Source organism: Onychostoma macrolepis, chromosome 22 (genome assembly GCF_012432095.1).
Source record: "Onychostoma macrolepis isolate SWU-2019 chromosome 22, ASM1243209v1, whole genome shotgun sequence".
Lineage (NCBI taxonomy): Eukaryota > Metazoa > Chordata > Actinopteri > Cypriniformes > Cyprinidae > Onychostoma > Onychostoma macrolepis.
In genome coordinates, this window is record NC_081176.1 from 10,246,721 (window position 1) to 10,272,137 (window position 25,417).

A 25,417-nucleotide genomic window follows, 5' to 3' on the forward strand; every position below is an offset into this window, starting at 1 on the left:
TTCAGTTATTATTATTATAAAATTTAATAATTGCAAATAGCAGCTAACTTAATTCACATGATGTGTGCACTGCTAGACATTTTTGGTTTCCTCATTTTATGTAATTTAGATGGAAATTGTGTGCCTTTTTATCGTTTGAGTCACTTATCAAAAGTTGCTAAAAATGGCTAATACATTTTAAAAATAGCTAAATTTGTTACTAGGTGCTTTTGGAAGAAAAACTTGCTAGGGTAGTGTGAAAAGTTGCTAAATTTAGCAACAAAATTGCTAAGTTGACAACACTGCTGTTGTCAGTTAGGCTACTGCTCATGCACGGACGAGCGCTTCGGTCCAGTTCGTTCCACTGAAACCAAGGGACACAAAATAAAATGCACAGAAACATGCCCCTGCCTTTAATACACAGTCACTGATGAACGCATTTGGTTTTACTAAAAAACAAACAAAAAACAAGAATAAAAACAAACAAAAAAAAAAAAAAAAAAAAAAAACAGACGATGTGACAGGTTTAACAATATCTACCACCTGAGTATTATTCCACTCGCAAGCTGAAGATCATCATGGTCCTGAAGAATTTGAACTAAATATATAATTATTTTGATGTATAGATGTAACTATTGCATCAAAAACGTTTCTATAGGAATTCCATGTCAATAAATTAAACTCAATGTACTACTCAAATTGATTTGTGAGGTCATATATGCTATTTTTGGCTTGTTTCACCAAGTGCAGTGTAAAAGGCACACATCGGATACGGGTCACTTTTAAAAGAAATGCAAGCACGTAGTCCAAAAAAAAAAAAAATCGGATAGAGTCACAAAATCGGAATTGGTCATCAAGACCTGCAGTGTAAATGCAGCCTAAATGAATGTATAAGCACTGGTGCAGTACATGGCCTCTTTATTTCTTTAAAAAAAAAATTAAAATGGAGAAAAGAAAATTCCCAACCACAATCAACAAAATCGAAACATCAACTAAATACAAGCCCAAAAGAACAAACAAAACACAAAAATGGCAACAATAAGAGGATCAAATTGACTCAAGTCTTAGGTTAGAAATAACCATCTCAGCTATTTCTAATGCAACCCGAGAACTAACATCCACTCAAAAAAACAAAACAAGCAAACAATGTTCACATAAAATCAAATCAAATGAAAATAAGAAAACAAAACACTTATTACATAAACATTCAGTACTGGGAAAACAGTGGTCTAATACATGTTCAGCTCCCAAGTCTCCACAATGTTTCCTAATTAGACTGAACACAACGTATCACGTTAAGCGTGCTGCCAAATTTGTTACCGAGTATTATCGGCCGCATGAAAGGGGAAAAGGCCACGATAAGAGACGTACGGCTCCAAATCAACCACCACGATGCCAGGTTTGTTGCCGGTTATTATTAGCCACATGAAAGGGGGGAAAAAAAGCGACGATAAGAGACGTACAGCTCCAAATCAACCACCACGATGCCAGGTTTTTTGCCGGTTATTATTAGCCACATGAAAGGGGGGGAAAAAAAGCGACGATAAGAGACGTACAGCTCCAAATCAACGACCGCGATGCAAGGTTTGTTGCCAGGTGTTATCAGCAACACAGGACGATACAAGCCGTGTACTCGGTGTGCAGCCGCTCTCCATGCTCACACCAGTACAATGCCAAACAACCATGTGCGAAGCGCACAGTGTCATACCATACACCATTTAACTCATTTGGGCGGAAGTTACGTGGCCCGCATCCTTCCGTGACGTTACCCAAAATAAATAACCAAAACAAACCCACTACATTAATAAAAATGAACAAAACAAATACGACTTCAGTGGGTGTTTTCACCCATGTCTTGTCTATATTATAATAAACATATTATTTTAGACTACCAGTCTAAGTTCTATGCATAGGATATTTTAATGTTGTTATGGGACGACTTGGTGGAAGTTTGAAAGGTATACATTTTAAATCCAGTATTTCTACATTTGACATTAAACGTATATAAACATGTTACAAAAAAGTTATAAGCCGACCGAAAAAAACACATTGGACACCAATAAGGACCGTTGTTTTCATGAGCAGTGATATTATGGTAAGATGATTTACAGAGTCAGACACAAATACTGACTGTACAGTTGCTCTACATGACTTTGCCGCTAAACAAAGAACTGCACCTCTGTCATCTAGAAACAGGTTTAGAGTTGGTTTCAGATAAGTCTTTGGCATTTTAGACTTGTGGAGGGTTATTCAAGCAGTACGACTTCAGTGGGTGTTTTCACCCATGTCTTGTCTTATAATAAACATATTAATACCACCTGAAGATGGTAGCTGGGTCAAGCTGGTTTAAGCTGATTATTAGCTGGTCAAAGCTGGTTGTAGCTGGTGGACCAGCTTGGCTGAGCTGGTGTCATGAATCATGAAGTTGTTTTAATAGTTGGAAACAAGATTTTTTTAAGAACCACAGTCTAAATATATATATATCTTTCATGCTTCTTGAGTTACAGGCATGCAAACGTTTTTTTGGGAGGGGGGAGTGCTTTTTCACATTTTGGAACTGTCACCATTGACATACAGGTGCATCTCAATAAATTAGAATGTTGTGGAAAAGTTAATTTATTTATCAGTAATTCAACTCAAATTGTGAAACACGTGTATTAAATAAATTTAATGCACACAGACTTAAGTAGTTTAAGTCTTTGGTTCTTTTAATTGTGATGATTTAGGCTCACATTTAACAAAAATCTCAACAAATTCGAATACTTTATAAGACCAATAAAAAAATTTTTTTTAGTGAATTGTTGGCCTTCTGGAAAGTATGTTCATTTACTGTATATGTACTCAATACTTGGTAGGGGCTCCTGTTCCTTTAATTACTGCCTCAATTCGGCGTGGCATGGAGGCAATCAGTTTGTGGCACTTCTGAGGTGGTATGGAAGCCCAGGTTGCTTTTATAGCGGCCTTCAGGTCATCTGCATTGTTGGGTCTGGTGTCTCTCATCTTCCTCTTGACAATACCCCATAGATTCTCTATGGGGTTCAGGTCAGGCGAGTTTGCTGGCCAATCAAGCACAGTAACACCATGGTCATTGAACCAGCTTTTGGTACTTTTGGCAGTGTGGGCAGGTGCCAAGTCCTGCTGGAAAATTAAATCAGCATCTCCATAAAGCTTGTCAGCAGAAGGAATCATGAAGTGCTCTAAAATTTCCTGGTAGATGGCTGCGTTGACTGTGGACTTCAGAAAACACAGTGGACCAACACCAGCAGATGACATGGCAGCCCAAATCATCACTGACTGTGGAAAATTCACACTGGACTTCAAGAAACATGGATTCTGTGCCTCTCCACTCTTCCTCCAGACTCTGGGACCTTGATTTCCAAATGAAATTCAAAATTTACTTTCATCTGAAAAGAGGACTTTGGACCACTGAGCAACAGTCCAGTTCTTTTTCTCCACAGCCCAGTTAAGATGCTTCTGACGTTGTCTCTGGTTCAGAAGTGGCTTGGTAGCCCTTTTCCTGAAGACGTCTGAGTGTGGTGACTCTTGATGCACTGACTCCAGCTTCAGTTCTCTCCTTGTGAAGCTCTCACAAGTGTTTGAATCAGCTTTGCTTGACAGTGTTCTCAAGCTTGCAGTCATCCCTGTTGATTGTGCACCTTTTCCTACCCAAATTCTTCCTTCCAGTCAACTCTGCATTTAATATGCTTTGATACAGCACTCTGTAAACAGCCACACCTTTCAGTAATGACCTTCTGTGACTTACCCTCTTTGTGGAGGGCATCAATGTTCGTCTTCTGGATCATTGCCAAGTCAGCAGTCGTCTCCATTATTGTGGTTTCAAAGAACAAGAGATACCCAGAATTTATACTGTAGGGATGGTCATTAATTGAAACTCAAATATAAATATTATAATATTTTGAGATACTGATTTTTGATTTTCATGAGCTGTAAGCTCTAATCATCAAAATTAAAACAAAAAAAAAAAACTTTTGAAATGTTTTACTTTACATGCAATGAATCTAAAATATATGAAAGTTTCACTTTTTGAAATAACTTACAAGAAAAAATTAACTTTTTCACGACATTCTAATTCATTGAGATGCACCTGTACAGTTTTGCTTGCTGAAATATATTAAGTACATTAATCCATGCATTTAATATTTCTTGTAAAATGGTCAAGATCTAAAACTTCCTGGTTGAGTTGATACACATTGACCCTGTAACAACATTGTATGTTGAACTGAAAACATTTAATTATTATATAAGTTTATAATGTATTTAATTAAACATGCTCCACACAAACCCATTGCAGAGCCCAATAAGGATTGTCAAACAAAGAGACATATTTGAGCCTTTTCTGGTTCAATTTGAATGAATGGCCTGATTTATTGTATATTTGTTTAGTTGCTTGATGAGACATTCTTGTGCTGAATGCTACCTGGTCTCATGGCATTTACGTACCTGGGTGCACTTTTTAGCGTGACATGAAATACGTACCAATAAGTACATATCACTGCAGTTTCCAAAATAAATGAACACTTTCACACAAATTTACAGAGTTGCGATTAATAAAGTGTCATTTTTGCACAATTACTTGAAGAATATCATGCTATGACTTCAAAACAATATTAATCTTTTCAGTGGTGAGTTTAAAATATTCCAGTGGTCCCCCCAGAGTGAGTTTTTTTTAGGCGACCGTTATTTTAGAACGTTTCCCCTTAATGTTTCCATGGCGACGCGTCATGCTTGTCACGTGACACACCGCAGCCACAATAACACTGTATGTCAGATGGATCACTTTTATTTAGTTTTTCCTTTTTATTCAAAATATTCATAAACTTGCTTACCATATAATCAACTATCTGATATTCCAATTCACAAATATGTGCAAATGAGTGTGTTTTATCCTTTAAAAAACAGTTCTAAATGATCTTGATCATGATCTGTAATGTGAGATGGGCGCCGCCATGTTTGTTCGCGCTGCAGTTCAGAGAGTCCTGTCAGTCGATTTACATCACGTAAATTCATCAATTTCTCGCGAAATAGATGTAAGTAAGTGGCGGGTGGACATTTTCTAATAATTGCTCTGCTTATTAAGACACTATAAGGACTAAAAGAGACAAACAAATGTGTTACAGTATATGTATTATTGAGAAAGACTGAAACTGAAATTGTCTGCTTTTTGAATGCTTTATAATTTTGAGTGTTCACATTTCAAAAGTTGTATTCATGCTTCTGCTACTTCACAGTTCTATAGTTCTTAATTTACACGGTTGAAACACTCAAGTTTAGCTGAGTCACTTGCACTAGAACTTTAGACTGTTCCTTTTGAATATCACATTATAGTGCAATACAGAATTGACATGTCAGATTCAAGTGAAAATACAGTGTTGTCCAGTAAAGAAGCTATCTGTGCAGATCCTACAGCACAAGAAGTTGACGATGCAGAGCAGGCTCTCCCACCACAGCAGGCTGAGCATGTTGAAGTGGCTGCACAAGTACAACAACCTCAGGTGGGCGCAGATAATACACAGACAGATATCAGAAGAAGCCAGTGTGTATGCATGCTCACCGAAAAAGGTAAAACGTTGCAAGATGCTAGACTGAACAATCTGAAAAGAAGCTTTGAACAGAATTATAGAAGATGGAAGTATCACATCAATGGTTTGAAAAGAGCCATGAAGAACAATGATGATGCAGATTTGATTTTTGAGGTTGTGAGCTATTAAGGCGATTCAGTCTGAGGTCGACCATATTTATGGTGACATAAGAAGCCTCACAAGCCCTGAGCCAGAAATTCGGAGAAAAAATTATACTTGTCTTGCCATTACTAGCACTGCAAATGAAAAGGCACAACACTTTCTCAATGGAGATCCTGAGAATATACCCTGGCCCGATTCAGATTCAGTGTTTGGAGCTACTGTGTCCAGCATCATCTCAGCAACTTCCAGTAAGTCAAAGTCTGTTTCTAAGATGTTCAGTCAGTCTTCCCATGATTCCTTGCAGAAAAGACAAGAAGCAGAAGCTGAAGTAGCAGCTACACAAGAGGTGATTAAAATAATGAAGACACAGCATCAATATGAAGAGGAAATCAGGAAACTTGAGGCAGAAGATGAAAGGTTAACAGCCGAGAGAGAAGCTCAAGAAAGGGAAATAGAAGCGGAGAATGCAAGAAAAAAAGCACAATTTATCTCAAAGTACTATCAGGAAAATAAGGTTGGAAGAGAAGAAAAAGGAAGTGGAACGATTGGAAGAACTAAAAAGACATAACGCAGCACAAGCAAGGCTACAAGTTTATGCTGAAAGCATCGAAGCTGATGAGGGAAAAATGCCTTCCGTTCCTCCTCTTCAACAAAAACAAGAAGACTATCTCTCTCAACCAAATCAACCCTCTTATTCTCCACAAAGGTTTCCAGTCGCTCAAGCTCATGTATCTCAGTCAGATGCATTAGCTGCTTCCAGTGAAGCCTCTAATGACCTTGTGAAAGCACTCGCTGAAGCTATTACAGCCAATAGGATTCCAATTCCAGAACCTACTGTTTTCTCAGGAGAACCTCTGAAGTATAATGATTGGAAACTGCATTTTAGGACATTAATTGATCGCAAGAACTTACCAGCCCAAGAAAAGCTCTTCTTTCTACGCAAGTATGTAAGTGGTCCAGCCAAGAAAGCTATTGAAGGACACTTCCTGGTTGGAACAGAAGCAGCTTACATGGCTGCCTGGAACATACTTGAAGACAGGTTTGGCCATCCGTTTGTAGTTGGCAAGTCATACCATGACAAAATACAGTCATGGCACAAAATTGCTACCAAAGATAGCAAAGACCTCCAGGAATTTGTAGATTTCCTGAGCAGCGTTGAATCAGCCATGCCCTATGTTCAAGGTTTACAAGCTCTGAATGACTGTGTTGAAAATCAAAGGATATCAGCTAAATTGCCAGAGTGGTTGAGTTCACGTTGGAATAGAGCAGTTACTAAGTTCCAAGATGAATACAAAAGATTCCCTGATTTCAAATACTTTGTTGAATTCCTCAACAAGGAAGCTAGAATCACATGCAATCCTATCACCTCACTGCAAGCAATAAAGCCAGTAGAGCAAGAGAGATTCAAGCAACCTGATCAAGATCACTCCAAGTTTCAATGGAATCGCAACTCAAGACATTCACTACTAGTTCCAGTGAAAAGACTAGCATCATGTGTGTCTTTTGTAAGAGACATGGCCACACTCTTCATAAGTGTCGCAAAATTATGGAAAGACCAGTTGAAGAAAGATTGAAGTTTGTACAGTCTGAGAAATTATGCTTTGGCTGTCTTAAGGCTGGTCATAACTCTAAGGGCTGCACCTCTAGGAGTGTGTGTGAAAAATGTGAAAAGTATCATCCGACGTGCTTGCATCAGGATCGGGTAAATAAAGGTCCAGGACAAAGAGCTAGACTCAATCAAGATCAGTTAAGGGCTAATCAAGACTCTGCAGACAGAACAACTGAATCACAGAGGATACAAGATTTTATGCCTGTGACTTCAAACAGAGTGGTTCAACAAAAGAATGGCACTTATACTTCATCCATCGTTCCAGTATATGTTTCAACTATAGCTGAACCAAGGAAGAAGATTTTAGTGTACGCTTTGCTTGATACCCAAAGCGACACCACTTTCATTTTAAAGGATACAGATGAGACACTTGATACTAACAAAGAACCAGTCAAACTCAAGATTTCTACAACAACTTCCAAGACGAAGGTTGTGTCCAGTCACAAATTGAATGGACTACAAGTAAGAGGCATTAAGTCTGAAGTGAGAATCCAACTTCCAACGACCTATACTAGAGACTATATACCTGCAAATAGATCTCATATACCCACTTGTGAAATGGCAAAGAACTGGTCTCATCTAGAACATCTAGCAGATGAAATGGCTCCTGCACTAGATTGTGAAATAGGTTTGTTAATAGGGTATAACTGTCGTCAAGCCTTACTCCCCAGAGATGTTCTCAGAGGTAACGAAGATCAGCCCTTTGCACAAAGATCTGTGTTAGGCTGGAGTATAATCGGATGCAATCACTACGATGGTGACTATGAAGATGAAATTGGTGTGAGTCATAGGATTATTATGAAGCAAGTTCTATCAGCTGGCGAACCTTCTCACAAACTCAAGTCTGAAGTCTGCTGTGTTCGCAGGAACAAGGTTAAGGAGATGATCACTCCAGCAGAGATATTGAAGGTTTTTGAGTCCGACTTTGTTGAAAGGAATAATGAGGAAGCTTCTGCATCGCAAGAATACCTACAGTTTCTGGCAAAGTTAAATGAAGGCATTAAGCAACTGCAAGATGGGCACTATGAGATGCCATTGCCTTTTAAAGGTGAGAGACCGGATTTGCCGAACAATAAAGCATGTGCAGAGCATCGACTCAAATCCTTAGAGAAGCGTTTGAAGAGGGATGGACAATACTCCAAGGACTACCTAGCTTTCATGAATGACATAATAGCAAGAGGTGACGCTGAAAGGGTCCCAGAGATGGAGTTAAGCAATCAACCAGCATGGTATATCCCTCACCATGGGGTTTATAACCCACAGAAGCCAGACAAGATTCGCATTGTCTTTGATTGCTCTGCAAGATTTCAGAATACTTCTCTGAATGAGCATCTGCTGACTGGGCCCGACCTCACAAATACCCTAGTTGGAGTCTTGTGTCGCTTCAGGAAAGGGCAGGTAGCCATCATGTGTGATGTGGAGCGTATGTTCCATCAGTTTTATGTTGCCCCAAAGGATCAGGACTACCTCAGGTTTTTGTGGTGGGAAGAAGGCAACATGGAATCTCCATCATCAGTTTTTCGCATGAAGGTCCACTTGTTTGGAGCTGCTTCCTCGCCTGGCTGTGCAAACTTCGGGCTCAAGTACCTCGCCTCACAAGGTGAAGGCAAGTTTAATCAAGCCACAGTGAAGTTTATTCAGCGTAATTTTTATGTTGACGATGTGGCAAGTGTGGATACGGAAGCAGAGGCTATCCAGTTGGTGAAGGAAGCCAGGGATCTCTGCAATACCGGGAAGCTCCACTTGCACAAATTCATCACCAACAGCAAGAGAGTAATCACCACAATCCCGAAGGAGGAATGCACTGAAGGTGCAACTGACTTTGACTTGGCCCTAGGAGAACCTAAAATAGAAAGGGCGCTCGGAGTCCAATAGCTTCAGATGAGTTCCATTTCAGAGTACTAGTAAAGGAAAATCCTTTCACTAGAAGAGGTGTATTGTCTACAGTTGCTTCCATTTTTGATCCTCTTGGATTCGTCGCTCCCTTCATTCTGGTTGGGAAGAGGACCTTGCAAAGGATGTGTAATGACAAGGTAGGCTGGGATGAACCACTTCCTGATGACCTCAGGCTGCATTGGGAAGCTTGGCTACAAGACCTCCATAATCTCTCCTCAGTAAAGATACCGCGTTGTTATGTGCCATCAGCGTTCAAAGATGTCCAGCAATATGAGTTACACCATTTTGCTGATGCCAGCATGTCAGGCTATGGGGCATGCTCATACCTCAGAACTGTGACCAAGTCTGGTGAAGTACACTGCATTCTCGTTATGGGTAAAGCAGAGTTGCTCCAACAAAGGTAACAACAATTCCAAGATTGGAGCTCTCAGCTGCAGTTGTAGCTACAAGAACTGGTGATCTGCTCAAAAGAGAACTAGAATTGGATGGTATCTGTGAATACTACTGGACTGATTCCAAGGTTGTCCTTGGTTATATTAACAACGATGCAAGACGGTTCCACGTATTTGTAGCCAACCGAATTCAGCAGATCAGGACAAGCACTGAGCCTAGTCAGTGGAGATATGTTGCTTCAGATCAAAACCCAGCTGACCATGCCTCACAGTGAGCCCACGAGAAGGAACTCACAGAGTCTAACTGGTTTACTGGTCCAAGTTTTCTCTGGCAAAGAGAACTTCCTAAGGAAGACATTAAGGTAGGAGAGGTTGATGAGGGAGACCCAGAACTCAAAAGGGCACAGGTTCTTACAACCAAGGTAAAGGAAGAGATGTGTCTGTCGGATCACTTGGAAAGGTTTTCGGATTGGAAGAGGGCAGTGAAAGCCATAGCTAGACTCAAACGTTGTGCGAGGAGTGTGAAGGGTTTGGTAGAAAGATCCAACGAAGCCACAACACTTGAAGAATGGAAGGATGCTGAGTAATTCATAGTTCATACAGTTCAAGAGGAAGTGTTTGGCGATGTAATCAAATCTCTAAGACAAGGGAAGGAAGTTCATTCAAATCAATCCAATAAGCTGTATAAGTTAAGTCCGTTCATTGATGATCAGGATATCTTACGGGTGGGAGGAAGATTGATGCAGGCTGAGCTTCACCCTCATGTCAAGCATCCGGCCATTCTTCCTAAAGGTCATCACGTACCTCGTCTACTCATAAAACACTTCCATGAGAAAGTGCAACATCAAGGTCGAGGCATGACCTTGAATGAAATTCGCTCCAATGGCATTTGGATTTTGGGATGCAGTAGTGAAGTGTCATCTCTTATCTACAAATGCATAAAGTGTAGGAAGTTACGGAAATGTAATCAGGAGCAAAAGATGGCTGATCTGCCACCGGAGAGGATGGAAACTACCCCTCATTTTACCTATAGTGGCATGGACTGCTTTGGGCCGTTCTATGTTAAAGAGGGAAGGAGAGAGCTGAAGAGATACGGACTCCTGTTCACCTGCATGTGTTCGCGGGCCGTTCATCTTGAGGTACTGGATGATCTTAGCACTGATGCTTTTCTTAACGCTCTGCGTTTTCATTGCGTTTCGTGGCAATGTAAATCAGCTGCATAGTGATCAAGATACTAATTTCATTGGTGCAAAGGGAGAGTTCCTGGAGTTGATGAAGGGAATGGACAGAGAACGTGTGAAAGAGTTGGGCTGTTCCTTCGTCATGAACCCACCTGCTTCCAGTCACATGGGTGGTGTCTGGGAGAGACCGATCCGGACTGTAAAGAGTGTACTGACATCCATCCTAGACCAGTCTGCAGCGAGACCGGACACTTCTTCTTTAAGAACGTTCATGTATGAAGTAATGGTGATTGTCAATAGTCGACCATTGTCCTTAGAACACATCAGTGATCCTGTGGGACCAGAACCATTGACGCCAAATCATATACTAACAATGAAGTCAACTATCATTGCACCACCTCCTGGAGAGTTTGTAAGGGAGGATCTCTATCTTCAGAAGAGATGGAAGAGAGTTCAGATTCTGGCTAATGAGTTTTGGACCAGGTGGAGAAAAGAATATCTGTTGAGTTTGCAGCAGAGAAATAAGTGGAATAAGAGTAGGAGAAACGCTAAGATAAATGATATTGTTCTGCTCCAAGATGACTTAGCACCACGAAATCAGTGGAAGCTAGCCAAAGTGATAGAAGTCTTTCCAGGGACTGATGGAAGGGTGAGAAGACTTAAACTTATTGTTAGTGATGCAACACTGGATAGCAAGGGTGCACGCACAAGAAAGTCAGTTTATCTAGAGAGACCCATTCACAAAACAGTGTTATTACTTGAAGCTGTTTAAAGGGTTAAGTTTGATGAGAATGATTTCACTGTGTATGCTTAATGTGAACAAAATACCCTTTGAATGTTAAGTTCACAATGATTTACTTGAGTGTTCATAATTTCTATTAAGAATCACACCTAGTGTGATGGTGGGAGTGTATTTGCTACCTCAAAGTTTCTATTTTCTGTCACAAAGGGTATCGAAGTTGATGATATCTATTTCCACTATATGGCGCTTGTGTACTTAAGCACTCACTTATTTCGATTTGTTTAACTTTATATTTTGGTTATTTTACAGTGCTTATTGTGATTTCTTTACTGAATTATTGTTTACTTGAGCAAGATTGCAAGACTGAAGAGTTTTTAGTTGTTTTATTTTATTACCGTCTTGCCTTTTGTATATCACTTCCTGTTTTGCCATCTGCGCGAAGAGATAAAAACGATGCTGTCTTTGAAAGGTTTAAGGTGTTTCTCTGTACGATTACAAGTCATCCGTCCAAGAAACTTCAAGATGTAACCCCCTCTCTTAGCTTACAAGCAGGCAAAAGTGGTATGTTGGTGTATTTTTTTGTTCATTTAAGAGTTTAAAGTCGTATGCGTGTTTTCCGTGTAACTGAATGTATGACTGATGTTTGTTATATTCATCCTGTTTATTTAGTTCTACGGTGTTGGTGTTGGTGTCCATGTCCATAAGTGCATTAAACATCTGTAAAAAGAACCTCAGCCTTCGCATTGTGACTAAGGGAGGCATAGTTATTGCTGCTTCCATAAACATCTGAGTGTATTTTACGAACTCTAAATGTATTGTTTTACTAGTACTTATGTGTATTTAAATGTCTAAAGCATAAAATAAACATTATGTGGTTACAATCACTGCATAGGTGCAATTATATGACAAGTGCAGCGACATCTCAGCGTCAGACAAAGCGCGAAAACGCAGTTTGAATTTGGCAGTTATGCGACGTCACCGAACGTTCTAAATCCCATATGTGGGACCATACTCCCAGTGGCACGGAAATGAAAATCCCATATGTGGGACCGTACCGCTCAAAAGGTTAATATGCTGGGAGATTTGAAAACTGATGCTTTTGAACGTTAGCATCGCACACATCCAGCTTCATATCTATGGGTTTCCATAGATGATGAGTTTGTTCAGTAGCTCACGGAGACGGATTTAGTAGACGAGCGGCGAAACGTGCAGCAAGGTACGTAAAACGGTGTCGCACAAAAAGTGTGCAGAGGTACGTATTTTTATGAGACCAGGTTGGGTAGTACATATGTATTTATACCTGATCAGTTTGTTGATATAAATTAGGTTGATTCAGTGCAGATGTAGCCTAAATTTTAAGTTTATTTTCTTCAGAATAAAGGTGTGTCAAAGCAAAATTGAAAGAAAAACACAAATATAATATAGTATAATAATTTTAAATAGCCTAATGTGTAAACATACATGAAGCATGGTACAGCCCAAAGAACCCTTTTGTGCCGAAAAGGGTTCTTTCTCCTTATATAGAACCTTTTTGGCATAAAGGGTTCTTTGGAGTTGAGTAAAGGACCCTAGGGTTCTATATAGAACCCCAAAGAACCTTTTTTTTCTAAGAGTGTGAGATTGGGAGTCGAATCAAGCTCCTCGAATCGAAGCATCAAATCGTCGACTATTCGGGGACACCCCTATATAATATAATATAATATAATATAATATAAAATCGATAAACCAATTGTCATCATGTTCATAAAAAGTCTTAATGGACTAAGAAAAGAACTGAGAGAAAAAAAACAACAACTAAATATTAAAAATATAATTGCAACAAAAAACCTTACAAATTTTTTGGTTGAACTTAAAAAAAATGTGACATCTAAATGTGCACTTTCAATTATACTGTACAGGAACTTTATATAAGGAGTATAAGAGTAATACTGAAATGAACTAACTCAAAGTTAATACAGGTCAAGCATTTGTGTCAAGCTAGATAAACAAGTTTATTCTACAACTGTCACATTGGCCTTGGCAGTGGTGAAATCTGTGGGATTCACACACCTGTGGGCATTCAGCCACGAGAAAACACCTGTTCTGTGAACTTCTGCGGGCATATATATATATGGATGACAGAAGTGTTCAGAGTGCAGAAAGTCCAGACAGACTGCAAACATGCTGAGGATCCTGTTGTTGAGCGTGCTGGTCACCCTAGGTAAGACGTTTGTCTGTTTCTATTGAGAGAATCATTTGCATTTAGCTTAGATTTTGCCAATTTAACAAATGCATGCAATACTCAGAACTTTAAAAATCGACTCTATGGACTCAAACTACAGTAATACTACAGTCCTAGCATGTCTAAGTGTGTTTTTTGCATCCAGCGCTGGCTGAGCCCAGATATCTGGAGGAGGTCCCTGAGGAGAGGGTCGTTGGTGGAGAGGTGGCAAGACCCAACTCTTGGCCTTGGCAGGTAAAACATCTTAACAATAACTCAATAAATAAGTTGTTTTGGTGTTTTTCCACATCTAAATGGACATGGTTACAAGGTTAAGGTGGTCAAGATATTTTTCTTAATACGGTTGAAGGTTAGTTGCTGTCTCACTAACAATCTTGACAAAGATGGTCTACAAGGCAGGTTGGCATCAGCTCCACCATGATGATCATTAAAAACCAGCTTGATACCAAGTGAAACCATTTCAAGCTGCATTTTTCAGCACGAATTAAGTTCGGTCTACTTGCTGGGTTATTTTAATCAAGTTTCAAAGACCACTCATATTGAAATGAGGGTGTTTCTGTTGTTTCCCCCCTCAAAACTTCTGATTCTAACACATTCATTGTCTCTTTCTCAGATCTCTCTCCAGTACCTGTCTGGCGGCAGCTACTATCATACCTGTGGTGGGACTCTGATCAGAAATAATTGGGTGATGACCGCCGCCCACTGCGTTGACACGTAATGAAAGTTTTCAGTATCTCTATGGTTAAGAGACAATGTATAGACCCATGTATGATTCTAAAGCACCTTTTCACTTTCATACGATTGTGTCATACAGTCCGCCCTCTGGTGGCAGCTGTAACTCACTTTCAATGTGTCATGTGCAAAACAATTGAGAGATAATTGTGACTTTTTCTCTCACAATTTGTTTTCTCATATAGTTATAAAGCCACAATTGTGGGATATAAATATAGTTTTATATTTTATGAAATTCTGACATTTTTCTCGCAGTTGTGAGTTTGATATCCTGCAATTCTGACTTTTCTCAGACGAGTTGAGACATAAAATCTCAATTGCAAGTTATAAAGTCCAGTTCTGAGGGGAAAAAAGTGAGCTCACAATTTTGATATTTTCTTACAATTGCAATTTTAGATCTTGCAATTCTGACTTTATAACAAATATCTCTTATAACAAATTTATGTAATTGCGAGTTTATGTCATGATCAAGTCCTTCAGGCTTATTTAAAAACTACATGGTTTGTATGTTGGAGCAGGGTTGGAGCTAAACGCTGCAGGGCTGTGGCCCTCCAGGAACTGAGTTTGACACCCCTGTTCTAAACCACCACCACCACCCCCCCACCCCCAATCTAGCTACAGATGCTGGAATGGCGTTAAGAAAAAACTAAATAAACAAACAAAATCTGTGTCCACTTAAACGTGTTTCCTGTGCAGCTCGAGAACTTGGCGTGTTGTCCTGGGCGAACACAACTTAAACAGCAACGAGGGTCGTGAGCAGTACATGAGCGTCAGCACCGTCCACATCCACCCCAACTGGAACCGCAACAATGTGGCTTCTGGGTGTGTAAACATTACATACACAACATACATGACTGTGGAGACAGTTATACACAGTATATAATTACACATATAACTTTAACTCAGGATACAGTCCGTGGACAATTACAGCAACATAACTTTAACGAACACAAAAAGTACTATAATGACCTCAGAGGACTTCTCCAGTAGTATTAACCTATATTTCTGCAGTGTTCTTGTTGCTAGTCTGCTTTAATATAATATACAGGTAAAATTGTAAAATATTTTTCTAAATATATATTTTTTTATAATTTAATTGAAGTGCTTCGTGATTTTTTAAATTTTTTTATTTGTTAATGTTATAAAATATGTGGCCTATGTGAATGTATTTTCTTGGACTGAAATACATAGAGCAAAATATATTATTAAATGCTTTAAAAATGTAATTATTTATATTTATAAAATGTAGTTTCAAAAATATACAAATAGACTGATACTAAATATATTTACGTATATATTTTTAGCAAATATATTTATAAATATTTAAATAAATATTTAAAAATATATTTAAAAATTGCTGTTTGGGAACAATGACCAGCTGAGTAACAAATAAATTACAGTAATTTCAACATATCATATATCAAAAAGCATGCAATATAACTTTGACACAGCATATACAATATATCTAATTTAAAGTTTTCCACTTACTTGACTGCATCTACTTTTAGACCTAATGTTAATGCAACATAAATGTACAATTATTACACACATCAGCACAACATACATGATTGTATCAAAGATTTTCTAAAGTTATAGCGCCCCCTAGAATCACAAATGTGTGAAATCTAACTTGTAGACTGTCCATTCTGTGCATTTCAGATATGATATTGCCCTTCTGCGCCTGTCCTCCAGCGCCTCTCTGAACTCATATGTGCAGCTGGCCAGCCTGCCACCCTCTGGACAGGTTCTGCCCCACAACAACCCCTGTTACATCACCGGCTGGGGCCTCACATCGAGTCAGTTTAGCTTCAAGTACAACAAATCAGCCATGATGTTGCCTGAAATCATTTCTGACTGATTTCTGTTTCATTTCTCTCCTCTGATCTTCATGCAGCTGGTGGGTCAATCTCGGCTCAGCTGAAACAGGCCTATCTGCCCGTGGTCGACTACAGTACCTGCTCTCGTAGCGACTGGTGGGGAAGCACCGTGAAGAACACCATGGTTTGCGCTGGTGGCGGAAGTGACTCTGGATGTAATGTAAGAAAGACTCAAACAGATCATGAACTATTTCCTGTGAGAAATTATTTGGTAATGCAGTAAAATGTCTCATTTTGGCCCATGTTTTTAGGGTGACTCTGGCGGCCCTCTGAACTGCCAGGTCAGTGGTAAGTATGTTGTCCATGGAGTGGCCAGCTTTGTGTCTGGGTTGGGTTGTAACGCCACCAAGAAGCCAACAGTCTTCACCCGTGTGTCTGCCTACATCAGCTGGATTAATGGCGTAAGTGCAGTTCATAAGATCACATCACCATTATAATAAACTTTACATATGTCATTAACAAACAATAAAGATCACGACTGTATTTTATAATACTATTATAATTTCTTGTTTCTTGTGCCATTTTGTTTATTTCAGATCATTTGATAAGCAGGAAAAACTGAGATGATGAAAGGAAAACATCCTCCATTTAGCAAGTTTTAACATCTGCAATGGACAAAAATACTTACAATAAACTTTACATCTAATCTGGGGCTGCTTTTGAATCATTTTGAAGATTATTTGTGTCCTTGTTTAATCCAGTTTGATCAAAACATCAAATAAATTCAATGGTGCACTTAATTATTCATGGTTTTATTATTGTTTTATCTTACATGAACATGTATTCAACAAGCTGTAACACTTGTTTTATTTAAACCGGTCAAATATTGCAAAAGAAAAATAAAACAAAAACAACCATCCAATTTCTTTCAAATAAGTTATTATTGAAAAAGGAGAATCATTTTACAGTCTCTGCACTGGCTGCCTATTAAGTTCCATATCAGCTACAAAATATTACTACTTACCTATAAGGCCCTAAATGGTTTATCTCCTGCGTACCTAACTCTTCTATCTCGCTACAATCCATCACTCTCCGTAAGGTCACAAAACTCTGGACTTTTGGTAGTACCTAGGATAGCAAAGTTCACTAAAGGAGGTAGAGCTTTTTCACATTTGGCTCCCAAACTCTGGAATAGCCTTCCTGATAACGTTCGAGGTTCAGACACAGCCTCTCTGTTTAAATCTAGGTTAAAGACACATCTCTTTAGCCAAGCATTCATATAATGCATCTCATAATCTTGTACTGCAGTTATATCTGATCAAACACGCATTATTATTCTTTAGCTTGAGTTGAACACATCATTTTTGCTTGGTTGGAACAGCAGCCACGCTAATTATGTCTCTATTTGTTTCTGCCACGGGATTGGCATCCTGAGGTAACTAAGAATTACACAAGCTTCAGTCTGGATCCAGAATACCTGAGAAGAGATGATGCCAACCCTGAAATTTACCTTTAATTTTCTGTAAAGCTGCTTTGCAACGATTTGTACCGTGAAAAGCACTATACAAATAAACCTGAATTTAATTGAATCATTGAAAAGGGAGCATCAACAGAGATATACATACAATGCAAAAACTCTCACTATAAACATCTGAACCCTCAAAGTACAGCCACTTTCAAAATTAAACATAAGATTATAAAATAAATTACTTCCAATAGATTTGCTATAGTATCGGAATTCGTACAGAGAACTCTAGAATTTTACTGGTATTGGTACTGACATTTTGGTTCCAGGACAACACTAATATTGCTATTAAACAAAAGTCTGTGATACTGGAGGAGAGAAAAAACAAGATAACTGAAAGAAAACAAAAGAGACAATAAAACATGAAGTACACTCATTAGCACACCATTAACGATGATAATGACAAATTCCAGTTAAATATAGTGCTTTCAAAACAAACAGTACTTATTATATAAGGTCCTTTTTGATAACAAATTGAGGACTGTAGTCATTTTCCACAAAAATAAATTCACACACACACCCAATGTGTATGTAACATACAAAATGTGCAATATTCTCAGAAACTGTTCACAGTTATTCAAAGTTACTATTTCTGTTGTGAGTTTCATTTTTGTACTAAGGGGATACCTTCTTGCTCAGGCCCAAAGTCTGTATTTCTTTCACTCTCTGCAACAAAACAAAGAAATCACAGAAGGTTAAAAAAAAGGTGTCACAGCTACATTAAATGGTAAAATGAAAAGATAAGCAACACAGATGATAGTGTTTGAAATGGGAAAGTAGTTATGAATGGCAGTGAAGCAACGCAACTAAAGCTGGTACCAATGACAATATGACGAATGTACCTCTTGATTATATTCATACAATAGTGTTTATACTATTAAAATAACCTTTTTCAGTGGTCCCTAAGTTCTTCATCAAGCGTACAGTATTACCTACTCAGACTTCGGACACAGCGAAGCATTTCTAATTGCACTAAAAATAAAAGTTAAAATAAAAGCAAAAATTAACATAAAGCTGAAATATTTAATTTCTGCTGCATTAATTCCACCAATTGTAACTGAATATACACATATACATATACAATTTATTTTACTGCAAACTCTTAATTTCAGATCACAGTTGTATCAACATGTTACTTACCACGGATTGTAACTCTGAATGTCTTATATTTGGTCTCTCGGCTGCAGATGACCTGTAGTTTATAAACTCCAGTGTGTTCAGTTCTGGTGTTTGTGATGGTCAGAGATCCAGACTCATAATTCAGATTCAATTTGCCTCTGAATCTCCCGTCAGCACCATCATATGTAGAGATATTTTCCTTTGTTTCACCTTTAGCGACTGGACAGTCTTCAGGTCCAAACATCCACAGTATAAGGTCATCTTCTTGTATTTCAATATCGCTGTTTAGCGTGACTGAATCTCCCTCCATCCCTGACACAGTCTTATCTTTATTTTGTCCCAGCACCACATAAAAGAGAAAAACATGAACATTATAACAGACAGTCTTACTGCTACAGTAACACTGAAGCTAAATTACAGCAGTAAAACATGTTTAAAAGCTAATTTCATTCATTCACTTCCTCACACAAAACCATTGTGATGGAAAAGAGAAGTGTTAGCATTCATCAAAACATCATCTTTTGTACTCTACACAAGAAATAATTTATACAGGTTTGCAATGACATTTTTGTTAGTTTGGTTGAACTAATTATGTAGAGTAAACATGAATAACTGAAGAAAAATAAATTAGTGACTCTTAACAGTATTTCAGACTATGCCATGAAATGAGAAAATCCACCTTTTATTGATATAATTTGAGAAAAGCAGAGAAAATGGGTGGGAAATAAATGACAAAAATAGTGCAATGAACAGAAGTGTCTGCACTGATGAAATTTTGCTAACGTCAGTTTTACAGAGTGTGTGCCTTTAAGCATTGAAGTTGTTAAAAATAGTACTAAATATGATCTAAATATTTAATTATTACATCATCACATTACTCACCATGGGAAATAACCATGAATCTCTTGCATGTGCTCTTTTTGCCTCTGGTGATTTGAAGTGTATAAACGTCTGAATGAGCTCTGCTGATGTTCCTGATGGTCAGATCTCCAGTTTTCTGGTTTAACTGCAGTCGGTCTCTGAATCTCCCATCAGGACCTTCATAGAATAAGGTCTGATTGGTGGCTTGGTTGAGTTCGGCGATTAATATGTCTTTATCGCTAAACTTCCACAGTATCCTGTCATCATTCTTCAGCTCAGTAACATCAGTTTGTAGAGTGACAGAATCTCCCACTGTATGTTTCAGCATGTTCACTGCACAAAGTCACAGTGCAACATAGGAGAAAAACATATTAATGTGCAGCTAAGTGATACAGTATGTCAAAAATTGATGATAATATTCGGCAAGAGTGCAGAACTCACTCAGTGATTTTGCATTGAAGTGATTGAAAGGAAGTGATTTGGATAATGTGCAGTTTGATACCAGTTATATTGGTATCTTTAAGTAAATAAGATTTTATATGCTCCTTTTGTATTAATTTACCAAAAAGCAGTACTTGGTTACTACAGTATGTCTAGATCAGGGGTGTCAAACTCAGTTCCTGGAGGGCCGGAGCCCTGCAGAGTTTAGATGGAACCCTAATTAAACACACCTGATCCAGCTAATCAAGTCCTTCAGGCTTATTTGAAAACTTCATGGTTTGTGTGTTGGAGCAGGGCTGGAACTAAACTCTGCAGGGCTGCGGCCCTCCAGGAACTGAGTTTGACACCCTGGTCTAGATTTATATATATATATATATATATATATATATATATATATATATATTTATAACTGTATTGATTTTGCAATAAATAATTTGCATGTACATTATAAGATATACATTTTAGCTATATTGTGCAGGTACAATCCAGATTATTGATAAAAAAATAATAATAATTGTGTTACTCACAGCAAACAAGAACGTTGAATTTCTTGTACGAGACTTTATTGCTGCTCTTGATCTGCAGTTCGTAAACTCCAGAGTCAGTGCTTTTAGTGTTCGCGATGGTGAGATCTCCAGTTTGATCGTCCAACTTCAGTCTGTCTTTGAAGACGCTGTTCTCACTGCTCTCTCTATCGAGTTTGGATATGAGGGCATCTTCAAACATCCACAGAATCTGATCATCTTCCTGTAGTTCAGTAACACTGGTCTGCAGATGGACAGGTTCTCCCTCTGTGAATTCTAGTGTGTCCTCTTCATGTAACATAGAAACAGAAACAGAAAATAAATGAAAATGTGTAGATGAACAACTTAACACCCACTAAAGAGTCCCAAAAAGCTCAAATCAAATAAAGTAATAGTATAAAGGATATTAAAGGTATTATAATAAACAATATTTGAAATATTTAAGAAGCTCACCTCGTACAATAACTTTGAATCTCTTCATTTTTGCTTTTCTGCCAGTGATCTTTATCTGATAATCTCCAGAGATTGCAATCCTGATGTCGCTGATGGTCAGATCTCCAGTCTGACGGTCCAGCTGCAGTTTGTCTCTGAATCGCTCATCATCAGCGTATGATATGTTACCAGCCTTTTTGTAGATTTGAGCGATGACTGTATCTTGAGGTCCAAACATCCAGAGTACTTAATTGTCTCTCTGGACTTCAGTAGCACCAGTTTTCAGCGTGACGGAATTTCCCTCCGACACTGACACCGTTTTCTTTTCTTTCTCAACATCAAGTGAATGGAGAAGATGTAAAATGTTGTAACATAGAAGAACATGAAAAAGCTTGTACATGAATGACCACAGATGAAAGGGTTAAACCCCTTAGCATTCCTGTAAAATTTAATTAAACTTGTGGGCGGTACAGTGGAATGCTAACAGGTAAATTTACAACATATTTCTAATCTTGGCTGCAATGATGTAGGAGATAAATTGCAGCTGTGTTTATATTTGGACCAGTGGAAGATGTTATCCAAACATATTGTTTGCCAAGCCATGTTTGCACTGTACTAGGTAGATTGTGTTGGTCATTATAGAAATGATCTAGCTGCGTCTGTGTTTAATGTGCACATTGTCAGAAGATCAACTACAGAACTTTCCACTCCCATCAGTGCTTTTTGCCCTGTTTAGCAAATATGGCCCTACAACTTTTATATGCCTACCTTTCTGTTTACTGTATCTGACCATACAGTAAATCACAACCGGAGATACAACCACAAACGGCAGGACACAAATCAGCACAATATAAACAGTGGACACACCCGGATCTGGAACGGCTGAAGAGAGACAGTCATTAGTGTAAATAAATCACATGTGGGATTCTAGTATGAGGAAATCATTCTTTTAATGTGAAGTACATACTGACAAAAATGTTGAATCTCTTGTATAATGTCTCTTTACTGTTGGAGATCTGTAGCTGATAAACTCCAGCGTCTGCGGTTCTGACGTCTCTGATGGTAAGAGATCCTGTCTGATTTTCAAGATGTAGTCTCTGTATATATCATCTGAATTCAGTGTGATCTCATGAATCTTAATGCTCATTTCAGCTATAAGGCTGTCTGGATTCGTAGGTCCAAATGCCCACCGTATTAGATCACGTTTCTGTGAATCAGTAACACCAGTGTGTAGAGTAACAGAATCTCCTTCTTTCTTGTTTTCTAACCCTGCAAAAATCACATCTGGAAAACGAACCGGAGCGAGGAGTAAGGAAAAGAAACATAAAAAAATAGTGTAAAAATATCTGAGCTTCTCACCATGGACAGTAACACTGAATGTCTGGAGGAAGGTCTCGTTGCTGATGATCTTCAGATGATAATTTCCAGAGTGTTTGGTTCTGATGTCCCTGATGTTCAGAGATCCAGTCTTATTGTCCAACTGCAGTCTGTCTTCAAACCTCCCATCATCAACATCGTATAATGAGACTGCCTGAGTTTTCCCATCAATTTTAGCGATAATAGTGTTTTGAGATCCATACATCCACATTAACAAAAATATTCGGTTTATTTCAGTGACATCAGTGTGTAGAGTGAGACAATCTCCCTCCTTCACTGATACTTTTTCCATGTCCCCAAACTCACCTGCAGAACAAACTGAGGAAAACAAGGAATAGATTTTTAACAAATAGCAGATAATAAATGAAATGGATATAAATGTTTATTTGACATTTTCAAGATGAGTATATATGACCAAATAGTATGACTGATGTCTAACCGTTGCCCACTGTCACCTGTGCAAATTACGTGACGCGGAACTTCTGTCCCCGGATGTAGGCTATATAATACAGGAAAAGTTATCTTAAAGTTATTTACGCAGTTATTAAGTTTCTTAGTAAATTGTTTTCTTCCTCATTTGAATATTTCAGTTTTATCAATAGCCTATTACCAGTGTTGGGGAGTAACTAGTTACATGTAACGAAATTACGTAATTACAACATAAAAGTAACTGTAATCTGTTACAGTTACTGAGAAAAAAAATGTGTAATTAAATTACAGATGTTAATTATTACAAAGGGGTTACATCTGAATATTTTCACACACATACAGATTTGATTGATTTCTTTCCCAAATTGCATTGACTTCTCTAAACTACGAAACACCAGTGTTTCAGGAGTTTAAGACAGAACAGGACATATGCTTATTTAATAACTTTTTTATTTATTAAATTTTATTTCCTATTAGGTTTTATGTATATGCTTTATTTTTTTAAGATTAAATTATTTTTTTTTTAGATGCCAGTGCCAGTTTCCTGTCATAGCTATGCAAAGACTTGATTTCAAAAACAGTATCATAGCGATTAAACTGCGTCTTGTTTTGATTTTAAATCTGTATTTGACTTCAGAATGATCTCAAAGTAAAAAGAGGTGCTAAAGTCAGGTGGTGGCTGTGCTTTAAAATTAAATTTGTATAATCTTAATTCAAATGATGAAAGATTTTGAAAGTCTGACAGTAAACAGTGTTGAGTGCTACTGTAAGGTTAACCCTGCCTGCTTTACATGTTTCAAAATGATTAACAGTTGAAAACATTTGTTAGAGTAATCAAATAAAAAGTAATCAAATGTAATCAGTTACATTAATAAAGTAACTGAAATAGTTACACTACTTATTACATTGTAAATAGGGTAACTTGTGATCTGTTAACCTATTGCATTTCCAAAGTAACCTTCCCAACATTGCCTATTACACACATTCCTTTGTGTTCATGGACCTGTTTTGAATCACAGATTTTCGCTTGGTAGAACTTTTTCTGAGATTATAGATACACGATTTGTACAAATAATCGAGACTAGTTGTATTTTGCTTCTTCTGCTGGTTCTGTTCATGCACAATATATAACAACATGAAACCGAAAGTACTGAAGAAATAAACTGAAATCAACTTACCGTCCAAAAGTAATACGAAAGAAACAAATAAAAACACTTTCTTCATGTTGCTGCAGAATTCAAGATCATGATCCTGACTCGAGTTCCCGTCCTGTCAGTCTGTCTTTTCTTACTAACACACCCAAACAGTCTGAGTCTGACAGAAAGCTTTCACTTTTGGAACGTCTGTTAGCAAAACTGCATTACTGCCACCTATTTACAGGTGGCACTACAGTAGGCACTGCAGAAACTATCCCTCGAAAATACACAGCAAGGGGTCGTTGTGGTCCTGGCCTGCCATCCTAATACAAAAGTTTGCTGGTTTATGCAAATCTGGTTTCAATCTAATTTCAACAGCCTGAACTAGCAATTTGGCAAACTTTTTTTTTCAGTCTTTGTCATTGTGCTCATGGGGGCAGAAATTAGTTGATAACATTGAAGAGCCAAGGAGTGATAAACAGTTAATACTAATTAAAGGCCAAACCTCTTAAGAAAAATGGCTCTTAACAATACCAGTTTAGGATTCTGGTAACAAAAGCAGAACCCTTTTTATGAGGTTCATTAAAAATCATGCTTTGGAAGTGCTATATAAGTGCACGGATGCTTGGGCTGAATACATGGCTACAAAGAACCTGCAGTATAAAAGGAGTCAACTTCATCTACAACTTCAGTCTTTTCTGGGGCCATAGACAACTGTTTAAACTGGATGGCCTCCACCCAAACAAACTTGGTGCAAGAGTGCTAAAGGACAATATCTATTTCTCCCTCCATAGCCAATTAAAAACCGGAACTACCAATTTTGGGTAGAAAGATGGGTATAAAATGGGTGCCCCGACAGACAGAGATTTCAGATGCGGTGACCGTTATCTCAGCTTTGTTACATTGCTTAATAAAGTCTTATGTTGACATCTGGAACTCTGCCCACAGAGCTCATCACAGACAGACTGTGACGTACTACAACAGCTCCAAGACTCAGCACCCAAGGACGACTTTCTGGAAAACAGTCAGGGAAGCCAGGACAACATTTCACAGCCACCGGAAACACCAGAGCCAGAGCCCCGCTCACCAGACACACTATCCCCCTCTCCAGAATCTCCACTTCTAAGCTTCTCACAGAAAATGGAGGAACTGGTGTATGCTGGGACCAAACTCTCCCACTCTTTCGCTGTGAGAGCTCTTCGCCCGCTGCCATAACGCCAGGGCCCAAACCCTCCTCCATCGGCTGTAGGTGAACCAAAAACAACTGAAAACAGCTCTGAGTGATATGTGTCGGGTCCCCGC

General features: G+C 38.4%; 2 protein-coding genes across 3 annotated transcripts; one reads left to right on the forward strand and one right to left on the reverse strand.

Moving 5' to 3' along the window:
• Positions 1 to 698: 698 nt before the first annotated feature.
• On the forward strand, positions 699 to 16,984 carry LOC131530608 (elastase-1-like). Of its 2 annotated transcripts, none has more exons than XM_058760970.1 (9): positions 699 to 1,563; positions 13,525 to 13,701; positions 13,868 to 13,956; positions 14,336 to 14,436; positions 15,151 to 15,276; positions 16,114 to 16,250; positions 16,349 to 16,491; positions 16,583 to 16,732; positions 16,868 to 16,984. In XM_058760970.1, the coding sequence occupies exons 2-9, from the start codon at positions 13,662 to 13,664 to the stop codon at positions 16,874 to 16,876; spliced, it is 795 nt and encodes a 264-aa protein (XP_058616953.1). In that variant the 5' UTR covers positions 699 to 1,563; positions 13,525 to 13,661; the 3' UTR covers positions 16,877 to 16,984. The 2 variants fall into 2 exon arrangements, with proteins under 2 accessions (XP_058616953.1, XP_058616954.1); XM_058760971.1 differs by having other exon boundaries at positions 699 to 1,378.
• An 89-nt stretch (positions 16,985 to 17,073) lies between these two features.
• LOC131530604 (uncharacterized) lies at positions 17,074 to 24,292 on the reverse strand. The gene is made up of 9 exons (XM_058760965.1): positions 24,158 to 24,292; positions 22,533 to 22,868; positions 22,141 to 22,457; positions 21,942 to 22,055; positions 21,195 to 21,500; positions 20,745 to 21,029; positions 19,798 to 20,109; positions 18,937 to 19,242; positions 17,074 to 18,462 (listed from the first exon to the last, which is right to left on the reverse strand). The coding sequence occupies exons 5-9, from the start codon at positions 21,409 to 21,411 to the stop codon at positions 18,401 to 18,403; spliced, it is 1,182 nt and encodes a 393-aa protein (XP_058616948.1). The 5' UTR covers positions 21,412 to 21,500; positions 21,942 to 22,055; positions 22,141 to 22,457; positions 22,533 to 22,868; positions 24,158 to 24,292; the 3' UTR covers positions 17,074 to 18,400.
• Between the last annotated feature and the right edge of the window lie 1,125 nt (positions 24,293 to 25,417).